This window comes from Saxophila tyrrhenica (assembly GCF_035928015.1).
Source record: "Saxophila tyrrhenica strain CCFEE 5935 chromosome Unknown scaffold_18, whole genome shotgun sequence".
Classification (NCBI taxonomy): domain Eukaryota; kingdom Fungi; phylum Ascomycota; class Dothideomycetes; order Mycosphaerellales; family Extremaceae; genus Saxophila; species Saxophila tyrrhenica.
In genome coordinates, this window is record NW_027041750.1 from 244,707 (window position 1) to 267,928 (window position 23,222).

A 23,222-nucleotide genomic window follows, 5' to 3' on the forward strand; every position below is an offset into this window, starting at 1 on the left:
GTTCGTTCTGTGAGAGCGTCTTCCCTTACGTCCAAATGAGGCAGGATGTCAGCGAGAGCGATGACAGCGCGGTTGCATAATGGTTCGCGAGGCGCCGGAACGTCCAGCTTGGAGCTTGCAGGGCGTCAGAACTGAGGATGTCAAAAGTTAAACGGCGCTGAGCAGCAAGACTGTATACATTGCTCTTGCGCAATCAAATAACTACGAATTCCGACCTCATCAACATCGATATCAAGCAAGAGCAGACAACACACTACCCGACAGACAAGACGACTTCAAGATGGCCACCCAAAACGCAGATACCAACACCAAACACGGCTGGACCCCCGTCCACCGCTCCCTCGACAAACTCGTCGCCAGCAGAACCAACCTCCAACCCTCCAAACCCGTAGCAATCGACGACATCCCCCTCCCATCTGGCGCACTGGCCGAACAAGTCCTCAAATACGCCAAGGAAAACCTCCCCACCGAGACATTGAACCACAGCATGCGAGTATACTACTACGGTTCGTTCGCCACTCACCCCCCCCCCCCCCTTCCTCACCTCTCCCCTACTTACTAACTACATTTACGAACAGGCCAAGCGATAGCCTCCCAACACTTCCCCACCTGGACCTACACGCCCGCGACATACTACTTCGCCTCCCTCCTGCACGACATAGGAACCACTCCCTCAAACCAAAACAGCACCCACCTCTCCTTCGAATTCCAAGGCGGCGTCCTCGCGCTCGACTTACTCAAGAACCAGCTCAAAGCCGAAGTCGCGCAGGCGGAATCTGTCTGTGAGACGATAATCCGGCATCAGGACCTCGGGAGCGAGGGGAATATCACGACGCTCACGGCGGTGATTCATTTCGCCACGGTGTTGGATAATGCTGGGTTGTATCCGGAGCTGGTGCATGAGGAGACGATTAGGAATGTGACGCAAGCGTATCCGAGGAATGGGTGGACGGGGTGTTTTGCGGGTGTGGTGAGGAGGGAGTGTGATTTGAAGCCGTGGGCGAACACGACAAGGATTGAAGGGTTCGCTGAGATGGTCGAGGCGAATGATTTGATGAGGCCGTTTGATTAGGAATCTGTGATCTTCTGTGGTGTTTGCAAGTTTGGAGTGTTAGCGGCGACGTGAGCAGTAATGTCAGCCTTAGGCGTTTGTGCTAAAGATTGCAGTTGAGTTCCATTAAACTTTGCTTAGCCGTAAAGGGAGACGAGCATTGAGAAAATCTTGAACTTTGCAATGCCTTTCCGATTGAGCTACGGGACCGCTGCATCATGTCCGACTGAGCTCATGGTCAGAACTGCTTAACATCGCTCCATCAATGCCATAGCCTCGCCTATGCCTCCGTGTCGATGTTGGTGCGCTCGCTCACATAGAGACCGTCCAAGAACTTTCGAATATCCTTGTTCTTCACTCTGCACGCTTGCTGGATGTCTGCCGCGCTCTGCGACACCTTCTCGAGGTCGTTGCCGGTGAGCTCCAGTTGGTCCTTGACGTTCTTCGAGGCCTCGACATCCACACCCTCCTGCATCCGTACGCGGCGGACGATCTTCTCGCCCAGGAAGTTTCTGCATTGACATTGTCAGTAGCCCGCTTCTCGATATTCTCTTCTATGTCTCTCCATATTGCATCCACCTACCTGATCTCAACCTCCCACAGCCCAGTCTCGTCGCTCTTCTCCAGGTTCACGTTGATCGGGAAATGGGCGTAGACGTATCGCATCTTATACCGGAAGCCCTTGGTCACGCCGGTGATGAGGTTGTTGATGATGGTGCGGACTGTGCGGATCGTCGCGACATTCTTGCGGGTGCCGTGGTGAAGCTCGATGTTGATCACGTTCTTCTTGGGGTGCGAGAAGGAGACGGCGATATGGCCTAGGTCCTTTGAGAGCTTGCCGCGAGGGCCTTCGACGGTGATGATGCGGGTCTTGATGTGGACTTTGACTGTGTCGCGGCAGGTATGGATTAGTGGTTGTTCGTGCGGTCCGCGCTGGACGGTGTTCACATACCACCCTCTGGGATCTCCAGCTCTTCCTTGGAGTGAATGTACCGCATGTTGGGCAACGGTGGGCGGTGGTGCGTGGAGGTGTCGTCGCTGGTCAATCTCAAAAGTTCAATGTGGTCGATTTCTCTCGCAAGTGTGGGTTCCGACCTCCGGGGGCTTGGCAATGATAAACCCTAAACCTAAGGTACCTGAAGTTCACCACATCACCACATCTTCCTTCCTTCCTCCCTCTTCCTCCTCCTATATCTACACCATGCACTTCTTCCTGGAGCTGGTGTAGCACTGATGAGAGACATGTCTCTACATGTGTCGTCGCACTTTGAAAGAATCTTCCGCTTTCACAAGCCAGCCTGGACGCTGAAGTCTCGGTACCGCTATCTCAAGGCACTTCTGCTTCTTCCAGGTCAGAGCACAACTATGACGCGCAGCCTAACGCTGTTGTCCGGCCATATCCAGGCGGCAGTCGTCAAGAGTGGCTTTAGATACGACGGCGACTTACTCAACTTCAAGAGTGGTCAATGGTACACTCAGGGGGCTTTGTTCGACATCCAGTGGTATTCATCCCCTCAGGTAATTATAGAGCTCTCCTCCACCTGACGAAGGGCGCTCGACATGCATATACTGGCTTTCTCTCGCAATGAGAGACGCATATGTTAGCCATTACCCTATGAGTCGTTCTGCGTTTCTTATGCACCCCGGAATGCTTCTCGAGCTTAAAAAATGGCCCAAGTCAATAGCACCGTGTTGGCGCTGGAGTCGCCTCAAAACGCCTGCGCGGCTATACATACGCCAGTCAGGGAAGGTGATACTGCTGTCGACGAGAAGAACGGTAATCAAAGCGAGCACACAGAAGCAACTCCGTCCCAAGCACGAAGCATTGTTGAAACTGGGCATGCAGTAATCAATGAAGCGATCGCGCAGGGCGTAGCAGCCAATATCGACGATTCTATGGTGAGTATGAACCTGCTTTCGGCTGGCCTGACTGATCATGCGGTCTCCAACAGACCCTGTTTCATGAAGCAGACGAGGCCAACTCTCGAGAGCGCGGCATGAAGTTGAGGGAAGCCTTTCGCATCTACCCCAAGGCCATCACATGGAGCATCATCTTGTCCTCTACCATCATCATGGAAGGTTAGAACACAGCCATCCTCGGCCCCTTCTACGCCTTTCCACCATTTCTTCGCACCTTTTGGATTCTTGCAACGGATGTCACTCTCACGATCCCAACCAACTGGCAGAATGGTCTGTGAGTCGCTACAAACATCGGTGAAGTACTAATATTGCAGGTCGCTTGCTTCCTGGGCGAGAGGGTGGGCTATCGATGGACCTTGATCACGGCCTTGACCCTCCTCATTGGCTTTATTCTCGTCCCATTCTTCTCGGATAGTCTGTGAATGTTGCTGGCCGGCGAGCTCCTGTGCGGCATCCCGTGGGGAGTCTTCCAGACGATGACAATTGCCTACGCTGCTGATGTGTGTCTGGTACCTCTGCGCCACTACCTCAACGCCTACGTAAACCTTTGTTGGACTCTTGGTCAGTTCATCAGTGCTGGAGTCATCAAAGGCCAGTATGAGCTCGCACGGCATTCTCTTGACCGTCTCACCCGCAAGATCGGTTTCGACAGCCGGCGCCGATCGCTCGATCTACACCACCGAGATGGAGGAAGCAGGCTACAAAGGGCACACGCTACTGGGAATGCTTCAAGGGTACAGACCGCCGGAGGACAGAGCTCGTGTGCATGACCTGGATTGCACAGACGCTCTCTGGAACGGTTGTCGGGGGCCTGAGCTCCTTCTTCTATACATCAGCCGAGATCTCGACGCCAGACGCATACAGCCTAGTGTTGTTGCCAACCAAGATATCAATCGCGAGCGCAGCTGAGACGAAAGGTCGAACATACGCCCAGCTGGACATTCTGTTCGCCAACAAGACAAGTTCGGGCAACTTCGCGAAGACGCGCATAGACAATCTCGTTGCTGGTACCGAGACGGTGCAGAAGGAGCAAGTGCTTCGTACAGAGAACCCGAAAGAGATAGCAGTGGTCTAGGCAGGGCAGCAGTCGGCCGCGGCCGAAATAAGCACCTTAGAATAACTGTTTACCAAATACCCTCTGTCGAACAGCCTACTCCAAGATCAATCGTGCTGATGATAGTATTTGCTGCTTCGAGTATCCGCTCATAGTCGCTTTGGTGCTTAGAATAACTGCTGTAGTTGATCGAAGTGTTCGTAGTCTGCCCCAAGCACTTCATTCGGAGTATTTTGAATAATCCTTGCAGCCTGGGCAAGCCTCGCATCTCTTCCCAAATTGGCCAACACTTCGAGCTTTCAGCTTCTTCCTTCACAAGTTCACAACCATCAGCCCTAGTCCTCCCCTGCTTCTGACGCCTCACCAACATCCGGCCTCCTGCTGCCATTTGCATTGCGGCGCCCTATCAAGCCTCGTTTGTACGCTGGACCGCGCTGGAGATTGGTGATCATCCTTGCACGCCTGTTGTAGGTCTGGACAGTGGCGCCCGTCAGCAGCTGTAGTAAGCGTGTTATTTTCGTCTCCCCTGCAGTTGTTATAATGTCAAGAATGTCGCGTTCCCTTCTTCTCAGTCTCGCAGTCGAGTCGCGCAATCGCAAAGGAAGAAGGAAAGTCACTCGTTGCAAGCAAACATGTTCGGGTTCGGTCCAGCAGCTGCGCTGCTCCTCGCAGTGTCAGTCTTCACGGTAGCCGCAGACGACACTTGCTATCTTCGCCGAAAGGACCAGATCATCACGAAGAATGACTGGGTCTCTTGTCCGAACACTGGTTCTTCGTCCGGAGACTCGCTGTGCTGTCGGAAGGGAGATGTGTGTGGTCCCGACTCTCTCTGCCACACGCCGACTGTCAAGGACGGCAACGAGTGGTATCTGGGTGGCTGCACGAACAAGGACTACAAGGGCTCGGTCTGCAACAAGGCCTGCTGTAAGTAAATGCTTGAGGTTATCGCTCAGCGATTCGGCCAGCGGCTGACAAGGCTTCCAGCGTCGTACCATCAAACGTGGGCCGTCTACAACAACACCGGAAAGGGCTACTGGACCTGTTGTGGCGACTTTGACTGCGATGATGCTAAGCATACCACAAAGATGTTCGACGGCGTTTCTCCCTCCTCGTGGAAGCCGGTCTCAACGGCTGGCAGCAAAATGGGTCCCGTCAGCAGCGGCAGCAGTGGACTGTCCAGGACCGCGAAGATCGGCATCGCCGTTGGTGTAGCCGTCGCAGTGGTTATTGCGATCGTCGGTGGTATCGTTGGCTTCTGCCTCCGAAAGAAGCGCGCCGTGAAGAAACAGCCCGCTTTCGGCAGGTCAGCGAAGAAGCAGTACGAGCAGATTGATCGCTCCCAGGGAGACATACAGATGGCAGCGCCTTTCGTGGCCGGGGAAAACCAGCCCTACTCGCGTCCACCATCTCCGCCGGGTGGCCTTGCTCCTCGATACTCGGACGACCGCATACGTACACGGAGCACCTCCAACCCACCTCCGTTCCAGCCTCCGAGGGATTGAGCGGTCATGGCTGATGGGACGGGTCGCGTGGTTTGTTGGAGTTGAGGAGTTGGGGATACTGTACGGGGGTGTGGATGTGATGTTGGGAAAGGCGCGATTGGAGATGCAAGAGCAGGCTTTCGTTGTCTGGATCTAGCAAATGTGTATCAAATAGGCGCTGCTCATGGGATACCTCGCTGTATCACTGTCCACGTTCCTCTTTTGACCAGATCGCAAGCGCATCTCATAGAACGGCTCGCGGCAGCCAAAGTCTTGCCATGGTCCGTACGAAGAAGCTCTGAGGCCCTGCTGCGGTTGACAAGCTCGCCCTCGTTCTTGCACGCATTCCTCGTTCAGTTTAAACCGTCTCGTATTCCCGGGAGCAGATCATCTGCAACGACCCGAGTCACCCGACCAGCCGACCCCGGGTTTCGGCCGAGGGGCACGCTGCAAAGGACGCCATTGACACATTAGCTCCACCGTTGACGGCGATGCACCTTTGGCAGGGCGCTGGACTGAGCAGTTAATAAGATGACTCGAGGTAGCAGAGGTCTTAGAACGTTTGTTGGAGATGGAGAAGGTGTTGTTCGTGACCGACACCGACAGCAACCACGAAACCGAACCGACGCTGCGCAGTATTCTCGAGCCCGCGGTAGCCTAAGAGACACACGATGAACGGGAACGATGCGAAAGAGTGGGTAGAGGGAGGAGAGAGAGGGAATGAGGATGCAATATCGCATGGACGCAGACCGTACAACAATGGCGTGCTACCGCCGAAGGAAGATGCAGAATCTGAGAAGCAGCCTACGGCAGGCAACACGAGACCCAAAGTGCCGCCACCACCAAAGTGAGTTGAAGAAAGGGGAGCATGAGGTATGCTCTCGACTGACAACGTACAGCGGCGGATACGGCTGGGTGATTACCATCTGTTCAGCTCTGATAAATGGACATACCTGGGGCCTGAACTCATCATACGGTGTCTTCCTCGCGCATTATCTAGCTAACGACACATTCCCTGGTGCAACACCACTCGAATACGCCTTCGTCGGGTCATTGTCCATCTCATGCGCCTTGCTCATCTCGCCAATCGCCACCACAACAACACGATTCTTCGGCACTCATGTCACGCTCTTTACTGGTGTAATACTAGAGGCCGTCAGTCTCATTGGAGCATCGTTTGCGAAGACCATATGGCAGTTGTTCCTTTCCCAAGGTACCAAACCCATGGGCGAAACCTTACCGTGTCTGAGACATTCGCTAACCCTTTTGCCGTTCTGTTTGCAGGCATCTGCTTCGGCTTAGGGATGGGCTTCTTGTTCATCGGTTCTGTGCCCATCGTGCCGCAGTGGTTCACCACGAAGCGCTCGCTCGCCAGCGGCATTGCTACTTGCGGCTCAGGTATTGGCGGCCTTGTCTACTCCCTGGCCGCGGGTGCTATGATCAGAACGATTGGTCTTGCGTGGGCATTTCGCGTTCTTGGGATCTTGGCTTTTGCCGTAAACAGTACGTGACCCCAACGCACGATTGATTGCTTCGATACGACCTCGATCGAATAGTCAGGATAAAGCAGCCCTCAATCACGACCTGGAGACCCATGCTAACCCTTCCATCCAGGCATATGCTCCGCCTTAATGCGTGACCGCAACAAGATCATCGGCAGCTCTCAGCTCGCATTCGACACCAACATACTCAAGCGACTCGAGTACCTCCTGCTTGGCGGCTGGGGTTGGTTCAGTATGCTGGCCTACGTCGTACTCATCTTCTCCCTGGCCAACTACGCCAACGAGGTTGGCTTGACCGACTCACAAGCAGCGACAATCTCTGCGCTCTTCAATTTTGGGCAGGCACTGGGGCGCCCAATAATCGGCTACTGGAGCGATTCGGTCGGACGGATCAACATGTCTATGGGAACGACATTTGCCGGAGGGATCTTTGCTCTGGTCATCTGGGTTTTTGCGAAGAGCTATGGGGTCCTGATCTTCTACGCAATCATTGGTGGTACTGTGGCAGGGACCTTCTGGTGCACGATAGCTCCGGTGACGGCTGAGATTGTTGGTCTTCGACATGTAAGTCAAGAATGGTTCACCGAGACAGACTCGGGCGTGATACAGCGCTCTGGGTTCAATCGGTTTTCGGAGGGCTGACACTTCTACCCAACATTCAGGTACCCTCAGGTTTAAACTTGATGTGGTTGACGATCGCCTTGCCGTGCACATTCAGCGAACCGATAGCACTGGAGATTGTGGATGGGACGGGCAGCTACCTAGGCACTCAGCTGTTCACGGGCTTTATGTATATCGCGGGAGCTTTGTGCTTGGTCTTCCTGCGAGGCTGGAAGATCGGAGAGCTGGAGGAACTGGCAAAGATGAAGGAGGAAGATCCAGAAGAACTGGACGCCGTTGAGGCTGAGAGTCCGGAGCGAGCGCTGAAGGCTGGTCGAGTGACCATGTACAAGCATATATGGAAGTGGCGGAAAGTATAGCATGCTCTACCATACATCAAGCCGCTGGCGACCATGCTCCTCATCCCTTCCTTGTCGTCCTCCCTCACGTTCGAAAAGTGCCAAGCTCATTTTCACGCTAGTGCTGCGCTCGGACCCCCGAAATTTTGCTACTTCTCGCTTTCGAGATCTCAGCAACTCTTCTCTTTCTTCCCCCATCAGTAGGTGACTACAAGTCACATCGCGGCTTCGCTACATGCGACTTGCTGAGGGTCATACTTTCTCATATGCCATGAGTGATCCTCCGTTCCCGGCCTCGTAGAACAAGCTGGCGTTTTCACCTCAAGATATCAACTGCGCGTCGAGTTTGACCGGCGGAGTTGTGAGGTGGACGCTACAGACTTTTCGCAGGATCAAGAGCCCTTTTGAGATTGGGCGAAGATGGCGATGAAGGGTTAGCATGAGGATCAGGAGAGGGTGATGGTCATACTGGACTGTGGGCGAAAGAGTGGTACCGGCTCCAGCGAGATATGGCTGCGACCACTGTCGCCGAACGATACCTATTTCAAGCTGCAATTCCATCTGCAAACGAATGGAGAGAGGATTCGCTAGTTGTACACTGGTATAGGGTCTATGTATCACGTCCATCTCGCCTGTCATCGCGCTTCATCATTGCTCTGCCTCTTCCGCCAGTCATTCAGCGCCTGGTCGGCGTCCACACCTTCATTATCACACCGCTCGCCCACTAATCCCCATGTCCTCGAACGTATAATATTCTCCACCATCCGCTCGTTCCGTACGAGCCTAGCGAGTGCCTCTGTCCGCAGGTCTCTTGGGAAGTACCTCCCCGAATACGGATCGAGCCTCTCATCCACTATGCGCTCCCTTGCCCTTGCGTCTTCTGTGTCTCGCAACACATGCTGCGGGTCATCCGAATCTGGTGAGGTCGCTACTCCGGCGCAGTAGTTCAGGACATCTGATCTCATCTGCCAGTTCGGGTACAACACCTTCTCTTTGAACTGATCACATGCTGCTGGATCTATAGCTCTTCGCCCAATGGGCCGCGGCTGGCGTGTGATAGTGATCGAGGGATCGAAGGGTTGTGCGCCTGGCGTCACCAAAGCATTCAGGTTTTGTGAGATGGTGTCGTCCACTGCACCTCTCGATACCCGGAGGAAGTCTGGTGGGCTTTGGTATGAGCGTGAGCTTGGAGCTGTACTATTTCCCATGCGCTGACTTACCTCGGAGGGCGGTCTGGTTGAAGCAGAACTGTGGTGTCAATCTAGGAGCATCGGGCGTTCGCGACATGATCGCGCCTGGTGGTGGACTGGATTGCCCAGTTGGAGCTTCTTCGGCCGACGGTGGTGGAAGAGATGGCGCTGCCTTCCAAAATGTGCCTGCCAGCTTGTCGGTGGGCTCTAGAGCATGACTATGGGCTCTTGTATAGGATATACCGAAGGCTATTGTGGAAGTGATGACGAGCTTGAGTTGTGAAAGATACATGTGGCAATCGCCTGCAGGCGTCTAGACTTACCTAAGCAATTCTCGTAGCCAGGAGCTCGCGCGTTTTCCTATGTTACATTACACTGCTCTACGCATCTTGAACTTGTCGTAGAGATGCCCAAGTATCTTATGAAACATCGCATAGCTCGTGCCGATACCATCCGCATCAATGAACGGTAGTAAAGAGCTCGTGCGATCTGGACGAGTCCTCAAAGCTAGTTGGAACAATCCTCACCAATTGAGCTGAGTAAACAACGCAACCGATGACTGACGCGTTCCTAGCCACACTAAAGGACTACAGTTCCGGGATTGAGAAAGGCCCAATCTCAACACTTCCTTCATTAATAGGGCGAGGCCGAGGCACCGAGATTTGTTAAGTCCACCGCGAGGATACCTTACCGTCGCCTTCCAGGGGCTGAGATCGGAGCCGAACGACGACCGGTCCGACCTTCACGATACTTTACGTGCGTTTGCGAAACCGACTTGTTAATCTGGTGGATCCTTCAAGTGATTTCTTTGCCACACAAGAAAGTTGGACTTCGATTGTAACATTACCTCCGTACTGCATAGGACTCGGACTGCCTCTTCAAGGTCATCATATTGAGCGAACGATTACTTTGCACCCCGGAGTCCAGCATTTGCAGCACACCCGACACACCAATTGTTCCAAGACCTTACAGCAGCAGATCTGAGCGAAGATGAACGAAGAAGACCGCCGGATGGAGGCGGAAGAACGAGATGCGAGTCCAACACGCTTCTCATCACAAGCAACCAGAACGGAACCAGTCGAAGAAGTCGAGCCATCACCAGTCAACGGAAAGGAGAAGAGAGAGCGGCTGTCTCGTCAAGTCACGGCCAGCTCTACGTCCCATTCTTCAACCGGATCGATACGACGACCCAGCAATGCCGTCTCGCGCATGACTACGCAGCATGAATTTGGTGACCTTGAAAGACATCCAACTGCGCTTTCACGGATACAGACCGGTCGGAGCCAGCACAGCCATACCATCGGGACAGGCATTAGAAGTCGGACTTCGACCAGGCAGAGTAAGAAGCCTATGCCAAATTTTGGTGCGGGGAAGCCTTTTCCGCCACCATTGCCGGAGCGTGAGGAATATGTGGTGGAATTTGATGGCCCTGATGGTACGTTGCGACCACGGGTCGAAGAATTGTTCTAAAACATACTGACTCAATGGCAGACCCGATGCACGCACAGAACTGGCCCCTGAAGAAGAAGCTCGTAGTAGCGATCGTCTTGGGCTATGTCACTCTCACTGCTGCCTTCGGCTCCAGTATCTTCTCTGCTGCGATCCTGTCGGTAGCTGAGAAGTTCGAAGTTGGGCGTGAAGTGGGAGTCCTTGGTGTCTCTCTGTAAGTTCGCAATTGTTCCATTTTCTCCGAGAGCGACCGTTGACATTGCGTCTTCAGATACGTCCTTGGGTTCGCGACTGGTCCACTCGTCTGGGCACCTGCGTCAGAACTATACGGCCGCAAGTGGCCCATCATCATCTCGTCTTTCGCCTTCAGCATATTCAATCTGGCTGTTGCAGTCGCCAAGGACGTTCAGACAGTCTTCATCTGCCGCTTCTTTGGTGGCTTCGCCGGCGCCTGTCCCCTGACTGTCGTAGGCGCGGTCTTCGCTGACATGTTTAATAATAAGCAACGGTAAGGCCTGCCTCGCTCGTATCGTGTCGACAAGCTGACCCAGAGTAGTGGACTCGCAGTCACCGTGTTTTCCATGGCGGTCTTCGCTGGACCCTTGCTCGCACCATTTATTGGCGGCTTCATCAACATGTCCTATCTCGGATGGCGATGGACAGAGTACATCGCTGCCATTATGGGCTTTTTCGGGCTAGCGCTGGTCCTTCTATTCCTCGAGGAGACGTACCCACCCATCATCCTCGTAGAAAAAGCTGCGGACCTTCGCAGACGGACGAAGAACTGGGGCATCCACGCCAAGCAGGAGGAGATTGAAATCGACTTCCGTGAACTCGTTGAGAAGAACCTGAGCCGGCCGATGAGGATGCTGATATCAGAGCCCATTGTTCTCGCGCTTTCCATCTACATGGCCTTCGTGTATGGCTTGCTGTACTTGTTCCTCTCGTTCTACCCCATCGTCTTCCAAGGCATCCATGGCTTCAACCAGGGCGTCGGAGGGCTTCCATTCTTCGGCATGATCTGTGGAGAGTTCCTTAGCGGGGTCTACATCGTTATCCTCCAGCCCTCATACAACCGCAAGCTAGCGGCCAACAACAACATCCCAATCCCCGAGTGGCGTCTTCCTCCGGCCATCGTTGGCGGCGTGTCCTTTGCGATTGGTCTTTTCTGGTTTGGCTGGACGGGCTACAGGCAGGACATCCATTGGATCGCTCCTACTCTGTCAGGGCTCTGCACTGGCTTCGGCATCATGAGCATATTCCTGCAATGCCTGAACTACCTGATTGATGCGTATCTGATGTAAGTACATCTCCGAGCGCCATAGCGAAGTATGCTGACAACACCCTCCTTCAGGTTTGCCGCCTCCGCTATCGCAGCCAACACCTTCCTGAGATCGCTCGCCGGAGCCGGGTTCCCGTTATTTGCCACGCAAATGATTGAAGGCATGGGTGTCCAATGGGCAGGGACTCTGTTGGGGTGCGTGGGCATATGCCTGGTTCCGTTGCCCATCATTTTCTACCTCAAAGGCGCAAAGATCAGAGAGCGCAGTAGTTTTGCTCCAACGTTCAGCACAGCGAACGAAGCGCATGCGCCTGTGGGGTCGGAAGTGGATGAGGAGAAGGATCTCTGAGCCCTCGTAACTGATGTCCGGCGCGAGGATTACTTTCTCTAAGATAGATCTTTAATTGAGAAGTCAGAAATGCCTTATTTTCAAGACATCGTAGGCCCTCACAGGCCGTGACTTTGGTGTACAGTGCGACTTCGGCCATGTCGACTTCCTTTCACAAATTGCGCACATGTGCACAGGTGGTGGGACGGTCACCGCTTCGATCGATCATCGATGCCACATGGTTGGTAATGCAAGGTCCACCACGGTTCCCCATCCCGAGTCCTGCATTGCCGTGCCTCCGATGCTATGTCGACAGTGTTCTACGCAGCGGATGCAGCTTGACTTGTTCTCCGGAAGGCCAGAGAAGTCAAGGACGGGCCTTGCGGATCGGAGCCACAGTATAGACGTAAGGAAGACTAGGCTAGCAAGATCGAGTCGTGCGGGAGGATCCAGATTCCGAGATGAAAGCTCACTTTGCGGTCTTCAAAGCACCATCCATAGCCGACTCGACTTCCTCTTCCGTGATCCTGTGCTTGAGCTTACGCGCAGCCGTGGTCGTCTCGAAGCTGTAGTTGTTCTCTTCGGTAGCATCGAAATGAATCTGGCGAAAGTCAGTTTTATCAAAAGATCCAGTGAAGGCCACCACAAACCACAGGAGTGTCCAACGCATAAAGGCCCCTCCATTTCTTGTACTGTTTTTCCATCACGTTGATCTCGTCGTACTCGAACGGCCTTCGATCCCACACCTTGGACAGTACCTCCTTTGCATCGTCACATAGCCCGCATTGGGGTCGCGTGAAGAACGTCAGTCGCACGCACTGGCGGTAGAGGATAGATGTCGCTCTCATCTTGTGAAAAGCTCTTGATATTGATCGTTGATGGAAGAGGGAGGAAGCATTTCTGGCCGCTTTCGGTCGGCACGTGCACGCTGTCATTCTTAGTCAGCTTCGCATCACATGTCAAACACTTTTTTGACCTCAGACAACCCAGACTACAACCCCAAATACCTCAGCATGTTTTCAGCAAAGTGCGTGCACAAAGGCTGCGGCAAGGTCTTTACTGATCCCGAGGAGCCGTGTCAATATCACCCTGGTAGGTGTTCTGTGCAATGCTCTCAGGTAGCACCAACCGCTAACAAGCACATTAGGACCGCCTGAGTTTCACGAAGGACAGAAGGGTAGGTCTGCCTCGCCGAATGCTCTTGATAAAGATACGTTTACTGACGATGTCTAGGCTGGAAATGCTGCAAGCCACGAGTCCTCACATTCGACGAGTTCATGGCCATTCCCCCGTGTACGACTGGAAAGCACAGTACGGTTGACGACACGCCTGCACCCGAGCCAAAGCCAAACGATGAGGAGGTAGAAGCGAAGATCAGGGAGCAAAAGGAGAAAGCGGAGAATGTTCAGCCCGCAGTAGCGCGAGTAGCCGTGTCTGCGCAACCACCGAGAGCCACACCCAGTCCGGCGCCGCCTGAAGACGAAGACGATGATCCAAATATTCCTGTGCCGGATGGTGCTAGCTGCAAACGGCGAGGATGTGACGCAGTCTACAAAGCGGGGCAGAGCAGAGAAGGGGAGGAGTGCGTTCATCATCCAGGTCAAGCGCTCTTCCATGAGGGCAGCAAAGGGTGGACATGCTGCAAGAAGCGGGTGCTTGAGTTCGACGAGTTCATGAAGATCGCGGGCTGCAGTACGAAGGATCGCCATCTTTTCGTCGGCAAGAAGAAGGATCCGGCAGCGGAGGAGAAGTTGACCGAAGTGCGCAACGACTTTTACCAGACTGCAACGACTGTCATCGCTTCGCTCTACCTGAAAAAGATCGACAAGGAGCGGTCCACGGTCAATTTCGCCGACGCAAACACCGCCGATCTGGATTTGCACACGACCGACGGCAAGCACTACCAGACGCAAATGACGCTGTTTGGCCCGATCAAGCCAGCAGACAGCGCATTCAAGATCATGGGCACCAAGCTGGAGCTAACTTTGGCGAAGGCGGACGGTTCGGGCTGGCCTGTGCTACGAGCTGACGACCCTCATACCGGCGAGATTATCCAAGCAGGCAGAGCTGGACGTGTGTAAAGGCGACGCGGATCGTTGAATGAGAGAGCTTGCGGTTGAGTTGAATCTGTGGGTAAGCGAAGGTGTTCAGGTGGCCATGAGATCTATGATCGCCGTAACACGAGGGATGGACCCGGCAAACATAGCGTACGTTGCCAGCAATGACTGCGGTTCAAAATACATGATTAGATGACTTACACATACCTTACTCTGACCTCATTGTATACGATATTTGAGGCTCAGCCAGCGAGCCAGCCTACTACGAGAGCTCTACACTGCATGTTCCACGACCTACAACCCCTCTTGAATCAGGACTCAGTACTACAATGTGCATCTACGACCTCACACACTTTGCCTGTAGCGCAGAAGCATACCACCTCTATTGGCGATGCCATAGGGACTCCCTCTGCCTACCGCATGTACGCTGGATACGCACTACAACATCATTCTGCCGACTTTGCACCTGGGACGTGCTGGAAGGCAATATATATCTTCCAGGATTCGGCCCTCCACCTGGTCCACCTACATACTACTACTTCAACGGATATTGTTGGGGCACCGAGTACGGCTATCACTTGATGTATCCGTATCAGAACACCTACCTGAGCTACGGCTACGAGCAGCAATGGTACCCTAACTCGCAGGGAAGATGGGCAGCAGACCAACACCAAGCTCCTATGGCGACAAAGTATCCGACCACTTGCACTGACACTGACGCTCCAGGTGGCCACAGTGACCACCGCAGCCATGCTGATGAAGACGACAGTCCGCCTCGGTCGTTGTACTTCACCACAGAACTCGAGACAGATCAAGAACCGGTGGCCGTAGAGCAGGCTGACAGTCACGACTGCTCAGACGACGGGGACGAGCAGCAGGGCCCTCAATTCACCTACTACGATCCTCTCCTTGCCCGCATCCCGGCGGGAGTGAAAGCTTCACCTCGTCACCATACGTACAGAAGCTTCTCACCGCCGCTGGACGCTGTCTCCCCTACTGACGGCCCCGACGAGCAGCCACGACCTCGATTCATCTACGACTCCCGTTCTGCTGCTGGCACAAGGTTCCAGGAGAATGACTCTCCAAGGTACCTTCGGGAGGAGAGCGCTATACCACAGGACAATCCGTATTTCGGTGACGGCCTTGACGAACAGTCGAGCCCCAAATTCCTCTACAACTCTCCCTTTGCTGCCGATGCCGAAGCGGTAGAGCGTAAGTCGCCACATTATCATCTGTACGAACGCTACTCGCAACAGCGAGACGCCGAGTCTCTCCACATCCATCGCGACAACCGATATCGCCGCCGCTATATCGACAACTATGCTGCTGCTCCGGGGACACCGGTACGCCGTGGCAAGGAAAGAGAACAGTCCTCAAGCGAAGACTCCTTGGGGCCCATCACAGCATCATCGGTCCACTCTCGACAGAGCAACGACGACCCATTCGTCAGTGAGCCATCGACTGCTCCCGAACGTCAGCCGATTAAGCCAACGCGGCGCCCCAAGAGATTCCAGGGCACAAGTCCTCCATCCTGGGGCAGGCGGGCAGACACGGACCGCTTGCACAAGGTGGCGGATAAGCTCCAAGGTGTCGTGGACGAACTACGTTGCTTTGCGAATGGCGAACCTGCTGAGGGCTACTCACCATCGGCGATCAACCGATCGTATGGAAGTCCGTCACCTCGGCCGAGAGCGTCAAAGCGAGGGCACATGAGGTCTCGTTCACCGAGTCGTTCTGGAAAGCATCATTCCAGAGACTATCACTCTTACCATGACCGTGACACTGGCAGGCGAAGGCCGGAGCGAAGATTGGGCAAATACCTCTCCAATTTCACAGTCTGTTTGGGAGGCGACACGATCCGCTTGGGCGGCGACACGATCCGCTTGGGCGCCAGCAACTCGCCACAATGCAAACTTGTACAAGAGGAGAGCGCGCTTACAAAGCTACGATGACTGGGCAGGCAAGCGAATCAGGGCTTACGAGGGGACCTAAGCTGGGGGAGGTCTGCAGTTTGAAGGTCTTGCATAATCTTGATTTGTATCTAGCGAAGCGTCTGCGAGCGAGTCTGATGGGTGGGCAATGGGGTTCTGCTGGTTTGTGTCCACAGTGGGTTCCGTAAGTGGAAATCCGGACCATTACTCGTGGCCAGGTCAGGCCCGGAGACTGGGTGCTTCTTCTTGACAGGAAGGCGACTAGCGTTAGATGGTATGCAGTGTCGTATGCTTCTGCTGTCATTGCACGAGAAGTTTTCCTCAAGAGAATGCAGTCATGATGCATTGATGGCGCCAACAATGCCAGCAACCTCAGCAGGGCTTGGAATGACGTCGAAGCCTGAGTATTGGACTTCAAGTCTCAACCCCAGCAAGACCCTCAAGCACCTCCTGCCCAACCCCACCCTTCTCCGTGACCATCTTGATCATCTTCGCGATCATAGCCCTCTTCACCCCTCCTCGCGGCGGCCGCCACACAGTCTGGCCCTGATCCTTCTCGCGTAGAGCAAGCGCCTCAGCAGCTGAAAGCGACGTCCCACCAGCCGTAGTGTTGAGAGCAGTAGGTACGCCGGCGCCGGTAAGTCGTGAGGGCGGATCGACGGTTCGAAGTGCCACAGTCTTGTACGCGGATTCGGCATTCAATCCAGTGGTCGGCGCGACACTGATCGCCACGACAGCATCAGCAACAGCAAGCTCCTCTCTGCTTGGGTCTGCAATGACGTTCTCGCTTACACTCAACATGAGCAGCGTGACCGGTGGTTTTCGGTGTCCTCCCGAGGCCGTCTTCGACTGCGGGTACAAAAACCGCGAAGCCTCCCAGTCGTCATTGAACAGCGGATCCTCATCCTTCTCCGAGATCAAAGCCGGTATCCTTGTCGAAAGCAGCGCGAGATGCGTAGTCAAAGACAGAAGCGGAAGCGGATACGACAGTGGTTGAGAGAGCAACAGAATCTAGACATGGACTTACCGTCAGCATTGGCAAAACTTACTGCATTCGTGTCCACACATACGTCAATATACAACCTCCAGTGAAACCTCCTATTAATCCACAACCGATCTTTCAGCTCACCGTCCGCTAGCAGCGCTTCCGTAAGCATAGCAGACAAGAACACTGGCAGCGCATCATCATCCCGCATCCCAGGTATCTCGATCGCAACCTCCACCCACCCCTCCTCGCCCTTCCCAGCCCTCGTAGCCTCCTCATCTCCATCCTCCTCATCCATATCCACATCTCCAACCCCACCAGTACCTAACCCAAGCACGCCCTCACTCTCCACCTGCCCCGTCGCAGCGCCGGAAACCCTGCTCTGCTCGACTTCAGCTTTCACGCCAACGATCGCTTCCGTGCCATCGGCGAAGCAGATGCGCGCGCTGCCGTTGGCGGAGGGGAGGATGTCGGTCTCGGCTACGAGAGGGCGGAATTGGGTGGGTGCGCGGCCATCGGGGCGGATGGGTGGGGTTTGGGAGAGGGAGGTGTAGAGGTAGGAGAGTTCGGCAGGGGAGAGCGGGATGTTGGTGTAGGGTGCCATGGTCGCTGTTATTGCGATGGTGTGGTCATCTGGACATGCCGGGTGGTCCGTTGGTGTGGAACGGTGGTGAATTGAGTTTTCTTAAAGAGGTGAGGTCAAAGGTCGAAAGATTGGCCGAGCTTCAGCGCAAGGCGAACGACGTTCACATGTATCTGCTCCAAACACCACATATTCGTGGCAGCAGCTATTGCAACACTGATCGGCAACATCGTCTCGAATTACTACTCAAAACCAACGTTGGAAACGGAGACCTGAAGATTAGGTAGAGGTCGAGCCAGCGATAGATAGATGAATAGACGGGCACCTATATACATAGCCCATCCATTCCCTCCCCTCCAACCTATCCTACCGCCTCCTCCAGCCCTTCCCATCTTCGCCAGTAGAAAGCCAAACGAAAAAACAACAGCGCCCCATGATTCCCGGGTCACGCTCTGGGTATCCGACAGCAACAGTGCTGGCCAAACAAGCCCCTCTCAAAAACCGCCAATAATTTTTTGTACATGTTGAGACGCGCCGTTTGCGCCTCTTCCTGTTCCTTCTATGCACAGATATGTCGATGTTGTAGATGCTGCAAAGGAAATGCTGAGTTGCTCGTGGAGAGCGATGGTGTAAAAATGTCCGGAAAGATGGGAGCCAGTGACTGTACACACATGTACAAGGTAGGTCGCTCGTAAGAAGCTGGGTTGAGCGAGTGTGCCGTATCGCGCCGTAATTAGAGATGCCGTCCAGTGAAACTTTTTGGGCGGTCGAGAGTAACGAGAGATGGGTGGTCAACGGACCATGGGCGTGTGCCGCATACCAGATTCTGGCAACGCCGTCCGTATGCAATAGTCGACAAAAGAAAAAGCGGGCCCGAAGTAAGGTCCCGACTAGGAAAACACCAGCGCCATGCAAGAATAAAAACACAATGATAGTTCGGTGAGTGACTACCGGTAGGCCGCCTGCGTTGCGAAGATACTGGCGGCTGCCATGGAAGCCCAGTCGTTATCATCGTAGGGCGGTGTCGGCCACTGCGAATTGTGTTGCTCCTTCGGAGGCGGCCTGGGTGGGATGTTCATGGGCTTGGTCGGAGTGTAGTCGTGCGCACCGAAGCTAACGCCATTCGCGTCTTTCGATGGCGATGGCGTCAAGTACGGCGCTGGGTAGACTGGGTCGGAAGTGACCTGATGGATCTGTGGCCGGTTGTGCTGGTAAGCCGCAGCGCTATGCGACTGATGGTCCAGCCGTCTCGCAGCTGTGTGCGCAGAGGTCAGGGCTTCATCCAGCAGCTCGTCTTCCTCGTCTGGCGTCTCGTAGTGGTTCGTGTTCGTGTTAGGATACCGAAGCGATCGACGAGTCCTGCCGCCAGTCGGTCCGGGCGATGATCTTCCCTCGGTGCCCGGTAACGAATGGTGTCGCTTGAGGCTAGGGTTGCTGTGCATCTTCGTCGGCTGCTTAGGCGCTTGCTGCATCACCTGTTGATTCATTGACGATTGAGCCGCAGCGTCAATGCTGTACCGCACGTTTTGCAACGCGCGGTCAAGGTCCGCGAAGTTCGGGTCGGCAGAAGGATCGGCCGCTGAAGGCGCAATACTCTGGGTGCCGGGTACTGATTGACGGTTCGAAGTCCATGGCGTGCAGCCCACATTGGCCTCAAGATCGTCTGGGTTTGGTGAGATGGGTCCTTGTTGTCGGCCAGACAGCCGCCTAGCACGTTTGCGAAGGTGCGAGAAGAAGCTTTCCTTCTGGCTGCCGGTAGGTGACTTCAAGCCATTGCCGTTAAGCATACGCTCAGCTTCTTGCCGGTGTATATCAGCATAGTGGTTGCCTTGCGAGTTGACCGACAACTGGCGACCGATTTTCTTGTGGTTCTCATCGGGCTGGTCCATGTATCGCGTGTTCGCCTGCGCTGTGACTTCATTGGGCAGAGGCGATACTGGTCGTATTGACGGGAGTATGGGTATAGGCGCAGCATTGTTCGACGCGCCATTTGTCCATGTGGCGCGCTTGGTGTTTGTAGGCCTGCCCTTGTGAGCGGGGGGTGGCGCTTCTGTTGTGTTCGCATGAACAGGCTGAGGCCTGGCGGAGTGCGTTGAGTGCGTGTGCTCTGGTACGGTGGGTGCCGACGCCTCGCGAGCTGGCAGCGATCGTCTGAACCATGACGAAGTCTTTGTTGACAGGACGTGCCCCGGCTCACCCGACTCACTCAACCCAGCCTGACTCGAGCCTTTCCGCGAGAGGACACGCGTAGTAGCACTGCTCTTCGGTCGAAGCGGATCTACCGCATCTGTGAAGAACTCGTGTTCGAGCGCCTGGCGGGAGGTAGGCCGGGCCTTCGGGTCCCACATCAGACACCACGTCACGAATTGTGCTAGGCTCGCCGGCCATTGCGGTGCAGGAAGTATCGAGTCCAAAGAGTGAGGTGCCATCTTCGGGAAGGAGAACCCGAGCTTCTGTGCAAGTTTCGTGCCCTCCCTCCACTCGCCTCCTCCAACGCGCTGACCATGCTTGTTCACCCAAGCTCCAGGACTTCCCATGATCTCGCACACTCTCCACACCTGGTCCACTTCATTCCCTCCCGGAAACAACGGCTTCAGAGTCGCGATCTCCACTGCCATTGCACCAATAGCCCAAATGTCTACTGGAGCCGAGTATTCGCCCGCTCTCAGCAGAACCTCTGGCGCGCGGTACCATCGCGTTGACACGTATGTCGTGTACGGTACGCGCGATTGTGTCTCTCTTGCCAGTCCGAAATCTGCGATCTTAATCGTGTAGGTGGGTGGTGTAGAGGGAGGGGTGACGAGGGCGGAGTATCGCTTGAAGCTGTGTCCATTGTCTGAAGCAGAGCTAGAGACGAGGATGTTCTCCGGCTTGATATCTCGGTGGAAGAAGTTGAAGTCGTGCACATGCTCCAGTCCAGACAGTATCTGGAAGAGTATGCTCTTCACACTGCCGCTGTCAAGGGGCCTATGATCTCGAGACTTCATCAGCTGGTACAGGTTTCCCTCCATGTACTCCATCGCGATGTGGAGTTTCCGACTGAGCGGGTCCAAGAATATGTCGTAAGCTGGCACCAGGTGAGGGTGATTGGGCAGGGTCTTCAGGAAGACCACTTCTCGAAGCTCCATGCACTGCGAGAAGTTGTCGAAAGTCTTCTTCATCGTCTTGATGGCGACCTGGAAACACATTAGAAGCGCCCAGTGGCTGGAGTGATGCTGCTCACCATCGTCCCTCTCCGCACAACATGAGCGCCAGCGCTCCGTGTCCTGCCGAGAGCGACACTGCCGAAACTTCCATCACCTATGTCCTTGAGGATTTCAAACTTATCCTCAAGGCATAAGGGTGGCTGTTGTGAGGCCGAGGAGTACCCACGGTGCGATTCATATGCTACCGTCATTGTGCTTTCGGCTGCTCAAGGAATGAGCACGATTAGTTGATATTGTAGAGCGCTACCTCGACATGAATGAGGGCAGAACGCAGGGTGTCTGGATCTTGGGTTAGCGATGCTTACACTCGGGACGACACGGGATGAGAACATACCTTGTATGATGACTTGGTGCAAAGATGGAGTGAGGTGCTCTTCCAGGTGAGATGATCGGAATTACTATTAGCCTTCGTGGTAGCTGCTCGGTCTGTGGTCACACAGTAATGATAGTGATGCTTGATGGCTGAGTCGCGTCAGGGTCCTGCACAGGCGTCGAGTTGGATGTTAAAGAAAGTGAACGGATGATGGAAAGGGTCGACGATGAGGTGTGGTCTTGCGAGCTTGGATGTTGGAGGTCCAGGACTACGGCATGCGGGAGGGCTGCCGAACGGTCGGTGTGCTTCTAGCACTTGATCAACAGGAACAGTGCCGAAGTAGCGCGGAGGCAAGTGGCCTGACTCGAAAGCCTGTGGGTCTCTCGAGAAGGTGATGAGACAAGCGACGCGGTGTGTCCCTCTGCGAAAAGGAGGCGAGGGAGGTCAGCGGGAAGTGCCTTTCCACGTAGAAATCCCGGTCCGGAGCGACGCGATCGTGTTCGAATCAAGGTTACGGCTGCGGGAGCAGTCTATCTCGAACCCAAAAACTTGCTGTGTCCTTTTCGATGCTGTCGACAAGCAGGAACCCGTCTGTTAAATGGATTGCTGGGACGCGCTGCGGTTTTGCGCGCAGATCAGGTCCTCTCGACTGAGACACAGTCTCCAGGATGGGAAATCACGGTAAGAATAGGGAGCTGGGGACAGGCTCTAGTCGAGATTCCAGAAAGACACTCGGACGGCAAATCCCAGCGTACGGCCTGGCGGCGGGCGAGGGGTTGGTTCTGATTAAGGTGATCAAGGGACGGAGCGCTGTTGGTGCGGCGGAGGAGGGCCCCCTTTGGAGTGACACGTCCTGACAGCGCTAGTCCACGCCGCTCGCACGGTGATGATGATGTTGTCGCAAGCGAGTGGTCGAAGTTGGGTGTCACTCGCGCATGGTGAGGTGCTTGTGTTTATCCATTGGCGAGTGCATGGCAGACAAATGGAGGGTGTGATACGGAGGCACGGACGATGGATGAGATGAAAGTGAGCGGTGATAGCGGCGTGTGGTGAGAGATGACGGCACAATCCCGTCGCGAGAGGTTGGCGTTGGAAGGCGCGGTTTTCCCGCCCCTGCCTTCCGTGTTCCTGGCTCTTGCTCGGCTGCTGCCACGCTTTCGAGGCTTTCTCTATTTTTGCACCTCCGCTTCATCAGCCTACGTCTTTGATATTCTCCGCCGTGCTTACGACCGCACGCGACCAATGCCAGCGCATCGTGCACTTCACGCGACTCGCACAGCAACGCGAGGTCGACTTCGCGACAGTACCGCGATCCCGGGCGCAAATGCGGTCGCAACCGAATCGAAGGTCGGGCATCCAAGCAGGTTTTGCCTTTGCAACGGCGCATTTCGGCTGTGAGATCCCCGTTGCAGTAGCGTGCGCTGAAACTAGGCTCGCCCCTGATGTGACTGCAGCCCTATTGGTTGTGAATATGTCCATGACAGCCCAATGATCAAAGCCGATATTTGGAAAACTGCCGGCACGCACGACGCCGGAAGTAGACGAGCTGGTGCTGCTGCATCCTTCGGCTGAGAAGGACAGTCGAAAGGCCGAGCGGTGATATGGAGTCACGGCTGAGCATGACGGTGGACTTCATCTGCAGAACAGACGAACAGACTGGATGTCATCGCAACGAACCGTGCTTCGGGGCCCGACAACAGCACCTCGAGAATGGTGACTTCATCCAATGCCGCTCTCGCGCGCGATACACAGCACACAAAGTCTTGGAAGTCTGATGAACCTCTTGATCGAATTGCTGCAGTTGATCCCTCCAGCGATCCTGCTTCCGTATCCAAAGAACGGGTACTGGATCGTTGCACCACGTGCGTGGGATCACTACAATTCAAGCCACCAGCGACGAGAGACAGCAGCGCCAGAGGCTCGCGCAGCCT

The 23,222-nt window shown here is 54.8% G+C and overlaps 12 protein-coding genes across 12 annotated transcripts; 7 read left to right on the forward strand and 5 right to left on the reverse strand.

The window, feature by feature from the left end:
- Positions 1–280: 280 nt before the first annotated feature.
- On the forward strand, positions 281–1,072 carry LTR77_009506 (uncharacterized protein; the record flags this gene model as incomplete). Its single annotated transcript, XM_064806733.1, has 2 exons — positions 281–506; positions 579–1,072. 2 exons carry the CDS (start codon positions 281–283, stop codon positions 1,070–1,072), a joined length of 720 nt encoding a protein of 239 aa, XP_064655038.1.
- A 259-nt stretch (positions 1,073–1,331) lies between these two features.
- Positions 1,332–2,049, reverse strand: RPL9B (60S ribosomal protein L9B; the record flags this gene model as incomplete). Its single annotated transcript, XM_064806734.1, has 3 exons — positions 1,332–1,563; positions 1,635–1,938; positions 2,004–2,049. The coding sequence occupies 3 exons, from the start codon at positions 2,047–2,049 to the stop codon at positions 1,332–1,334; spliced, it is 582 nt and encodes a 193-aa protein (XP_064655039.1).
- Positions 2,050–2,719: 670 nt separating this feature from the next.
- Positions 2,720–4,046, forward strand: LTR77_009508 (uncharacterized protein; the record flags this gene model as incomplete). Its single annotated transcript, XM_064806735.1, has 3 exons — positions 2,720–2,950; positions 3,004–3,130; positions 3,610–4,046. The coding sequence occupies 3 exons, from the start codon at positions 2,720–2,722 to the stop codon at positions 4,044–4,046; spliced, it is 795 nt and encodes a 264-aa protein (XP_064655040.1).
- A 611-nt stretch (positions 4,047–4,657) lies between these two features.
- LTR77_009509 (uncharacterized protein) lies at positions 4,658–5,527 on the forward strand (the record flags this gene model as incomplete). The annotated part of the gene is made up of 2 exons (XM_064806736.1): positions 4,658–4,949; positions 5,010–5,527. The coding sequence occupies 2 exons, from the start codon at positions 4,658–4,660 to the stop codon at positions 5,525–5,527; spliced, it is 810 nt and encodes a 269-aa protein (XP_064655041.1).
- Positions 5,528–6,177: 650 nt separating this feature from the next.
- LTR77_009510 (uncharacterized protein) lies at positions 6,178–7,988 on the forward strand (the record flags this gene model as incomplete). The annotated part of the gene is made up of 5 exons (XM_064806737.1): positions 6,178–6,353; positions 6,406–6,719; positions 6,791–7,009; positions 7,121–7,572; positions 7,671–7,988. 5 exons carry the CDS (start codon positions 6,178–6,180, stop codon positions 7,986–7,988), a joined length of 1,479 nt encoding a protein of 492 aa, XP_064655042.1.
- A 614-nt stretch (positions 7,989–8,602) lies between these two features.
- On the reverse strand, positions 8,603–9,449 carry LTR77_009511 (uncharacterized protein; the record flags this gene model as incomplete). Its single annotated transcript, XM_064806738.1, has 2 exons — positions 8,603–9,159; positions 9,188–9,449. The coding sequence occupies 2 exons, from the start codon at positions 9,447–9,449 to the stop codon at positions 8,603–8,605; spliced, it is 819 nt and encodes a 272-aa protein (XP_064655043.1).
- A 698-nt stretch (positions 9,450–10,147) lies between these two features.
- On the forward strand, positions 10,148–12,237 carry LTR77_009512 (uncharacterized protein; the record flags this gene model as incomplete). Its single annotated transcript, XM_064806739.1, has 5 exons — positions 10,148–10,592; positions 10,649–10,820; positions 10,878–11,114; positions 11,163–11,906; positions 11,961–12,237. The coding sequence occupies 5 exons, from the start codon at positions 10,148–10,150 to the stop codon at positions 12,235–12,237; spliced, it is 1,875 nt and encodes a 624-aa protein (XP_064655044.1).
- Positions 12,238–12,685: 448 nt separating this feature from the next.
- Positions 12,686–13,064, reverse strand: LTR77_009513 (uncharacterized protein; the record flags this gene model as incomplete). Its single annotated transcript, XM_064806740.1, has 2 exons — positions 12,686–12,817; positions 12,867–13,064. The coding sequence occupies 2 exons, from the start codon at positions 13,062–13,064 to the stop codon at positions 12,686–12,688; spliced, it is 330 nt and encodes a 109-aa protein (XP_064655045.1).
- Positions 13,065–13,172: 108 nt separating this feature from the next.
- LTR77_009514 (uncharacterized protein) lies at positions 13,173–14,297 on the forward strand (the record flags this gene model as incomplete). The annotated part of the gene is made up of 3 exons (XM_064806741.1): positions 13,173–13,308; positions 13,364–13,393; positions 13,450–14,297. The coding sequence occupies 3 exons, from the start codon at positions 13,173–13,175 to the stop codon at positions 14,295–14,297; spliced, it is 1,014 nt and encodes a 337-aa protein (XP_064655046.1).
- Positions 14,298–14,602: 305 nt separating this feature from the next.
- On the forward strand, positions 14,603–16,225 carry LTR77_009515 (uncharacterized protein; the record flags this gene model as incomplete). Its single annotated transcript, XM_064806742.1, has 1 exon — positions 14,603–16,225. The coding sequence occupies one exon, from the start codon at positions 14,603–14,605 to the stop codon at positions 16,223–16,225; it is 1,623 nt and encodes a 540-aa protein (XP_064655047.1).
- Positions 16,226–16,618: 393 nt separating this feature from the next.
- On the reverse strand, positions 16,619–17,793 carry RRP42 (Exosome complex component rrp42; the record flags this gene model as incomplete). Its single annotated transcript, XM_064806743.1, has 2 exons — positions 16,619–17,215; positions 17,275–17,793. 2 exons carry the CDS (start codon positions 17,791–17,793, stop codon positions 16,619–16,621), a joined length of 1,116 nt encoding a protein of 371 aa, XP_064655048.1.
- Positions 17,794–18,719: 926 nt separating this feature from the next.
- IME2 (Serine/threonine protein kinase) lies at positions 18,720–21,169 on the reverse strand (the record flags this gene model as incomplete). The annotated part of the gene is made up of 2 exons (XM_064806744.1): positions 18,720–20,948; positions 20,996–21,169. The coding sequence occupies 2 exons, from the start codon at positions 21,167–21,169 to the stop codon at positions 18,720–18,722; spliced, it is 2,403 nt and encodes an 800-aa protein (XP_064655049.1).
- Between the last annotated feature and the right edge of the window lie 2,053 nt (positions 21,170–23,222).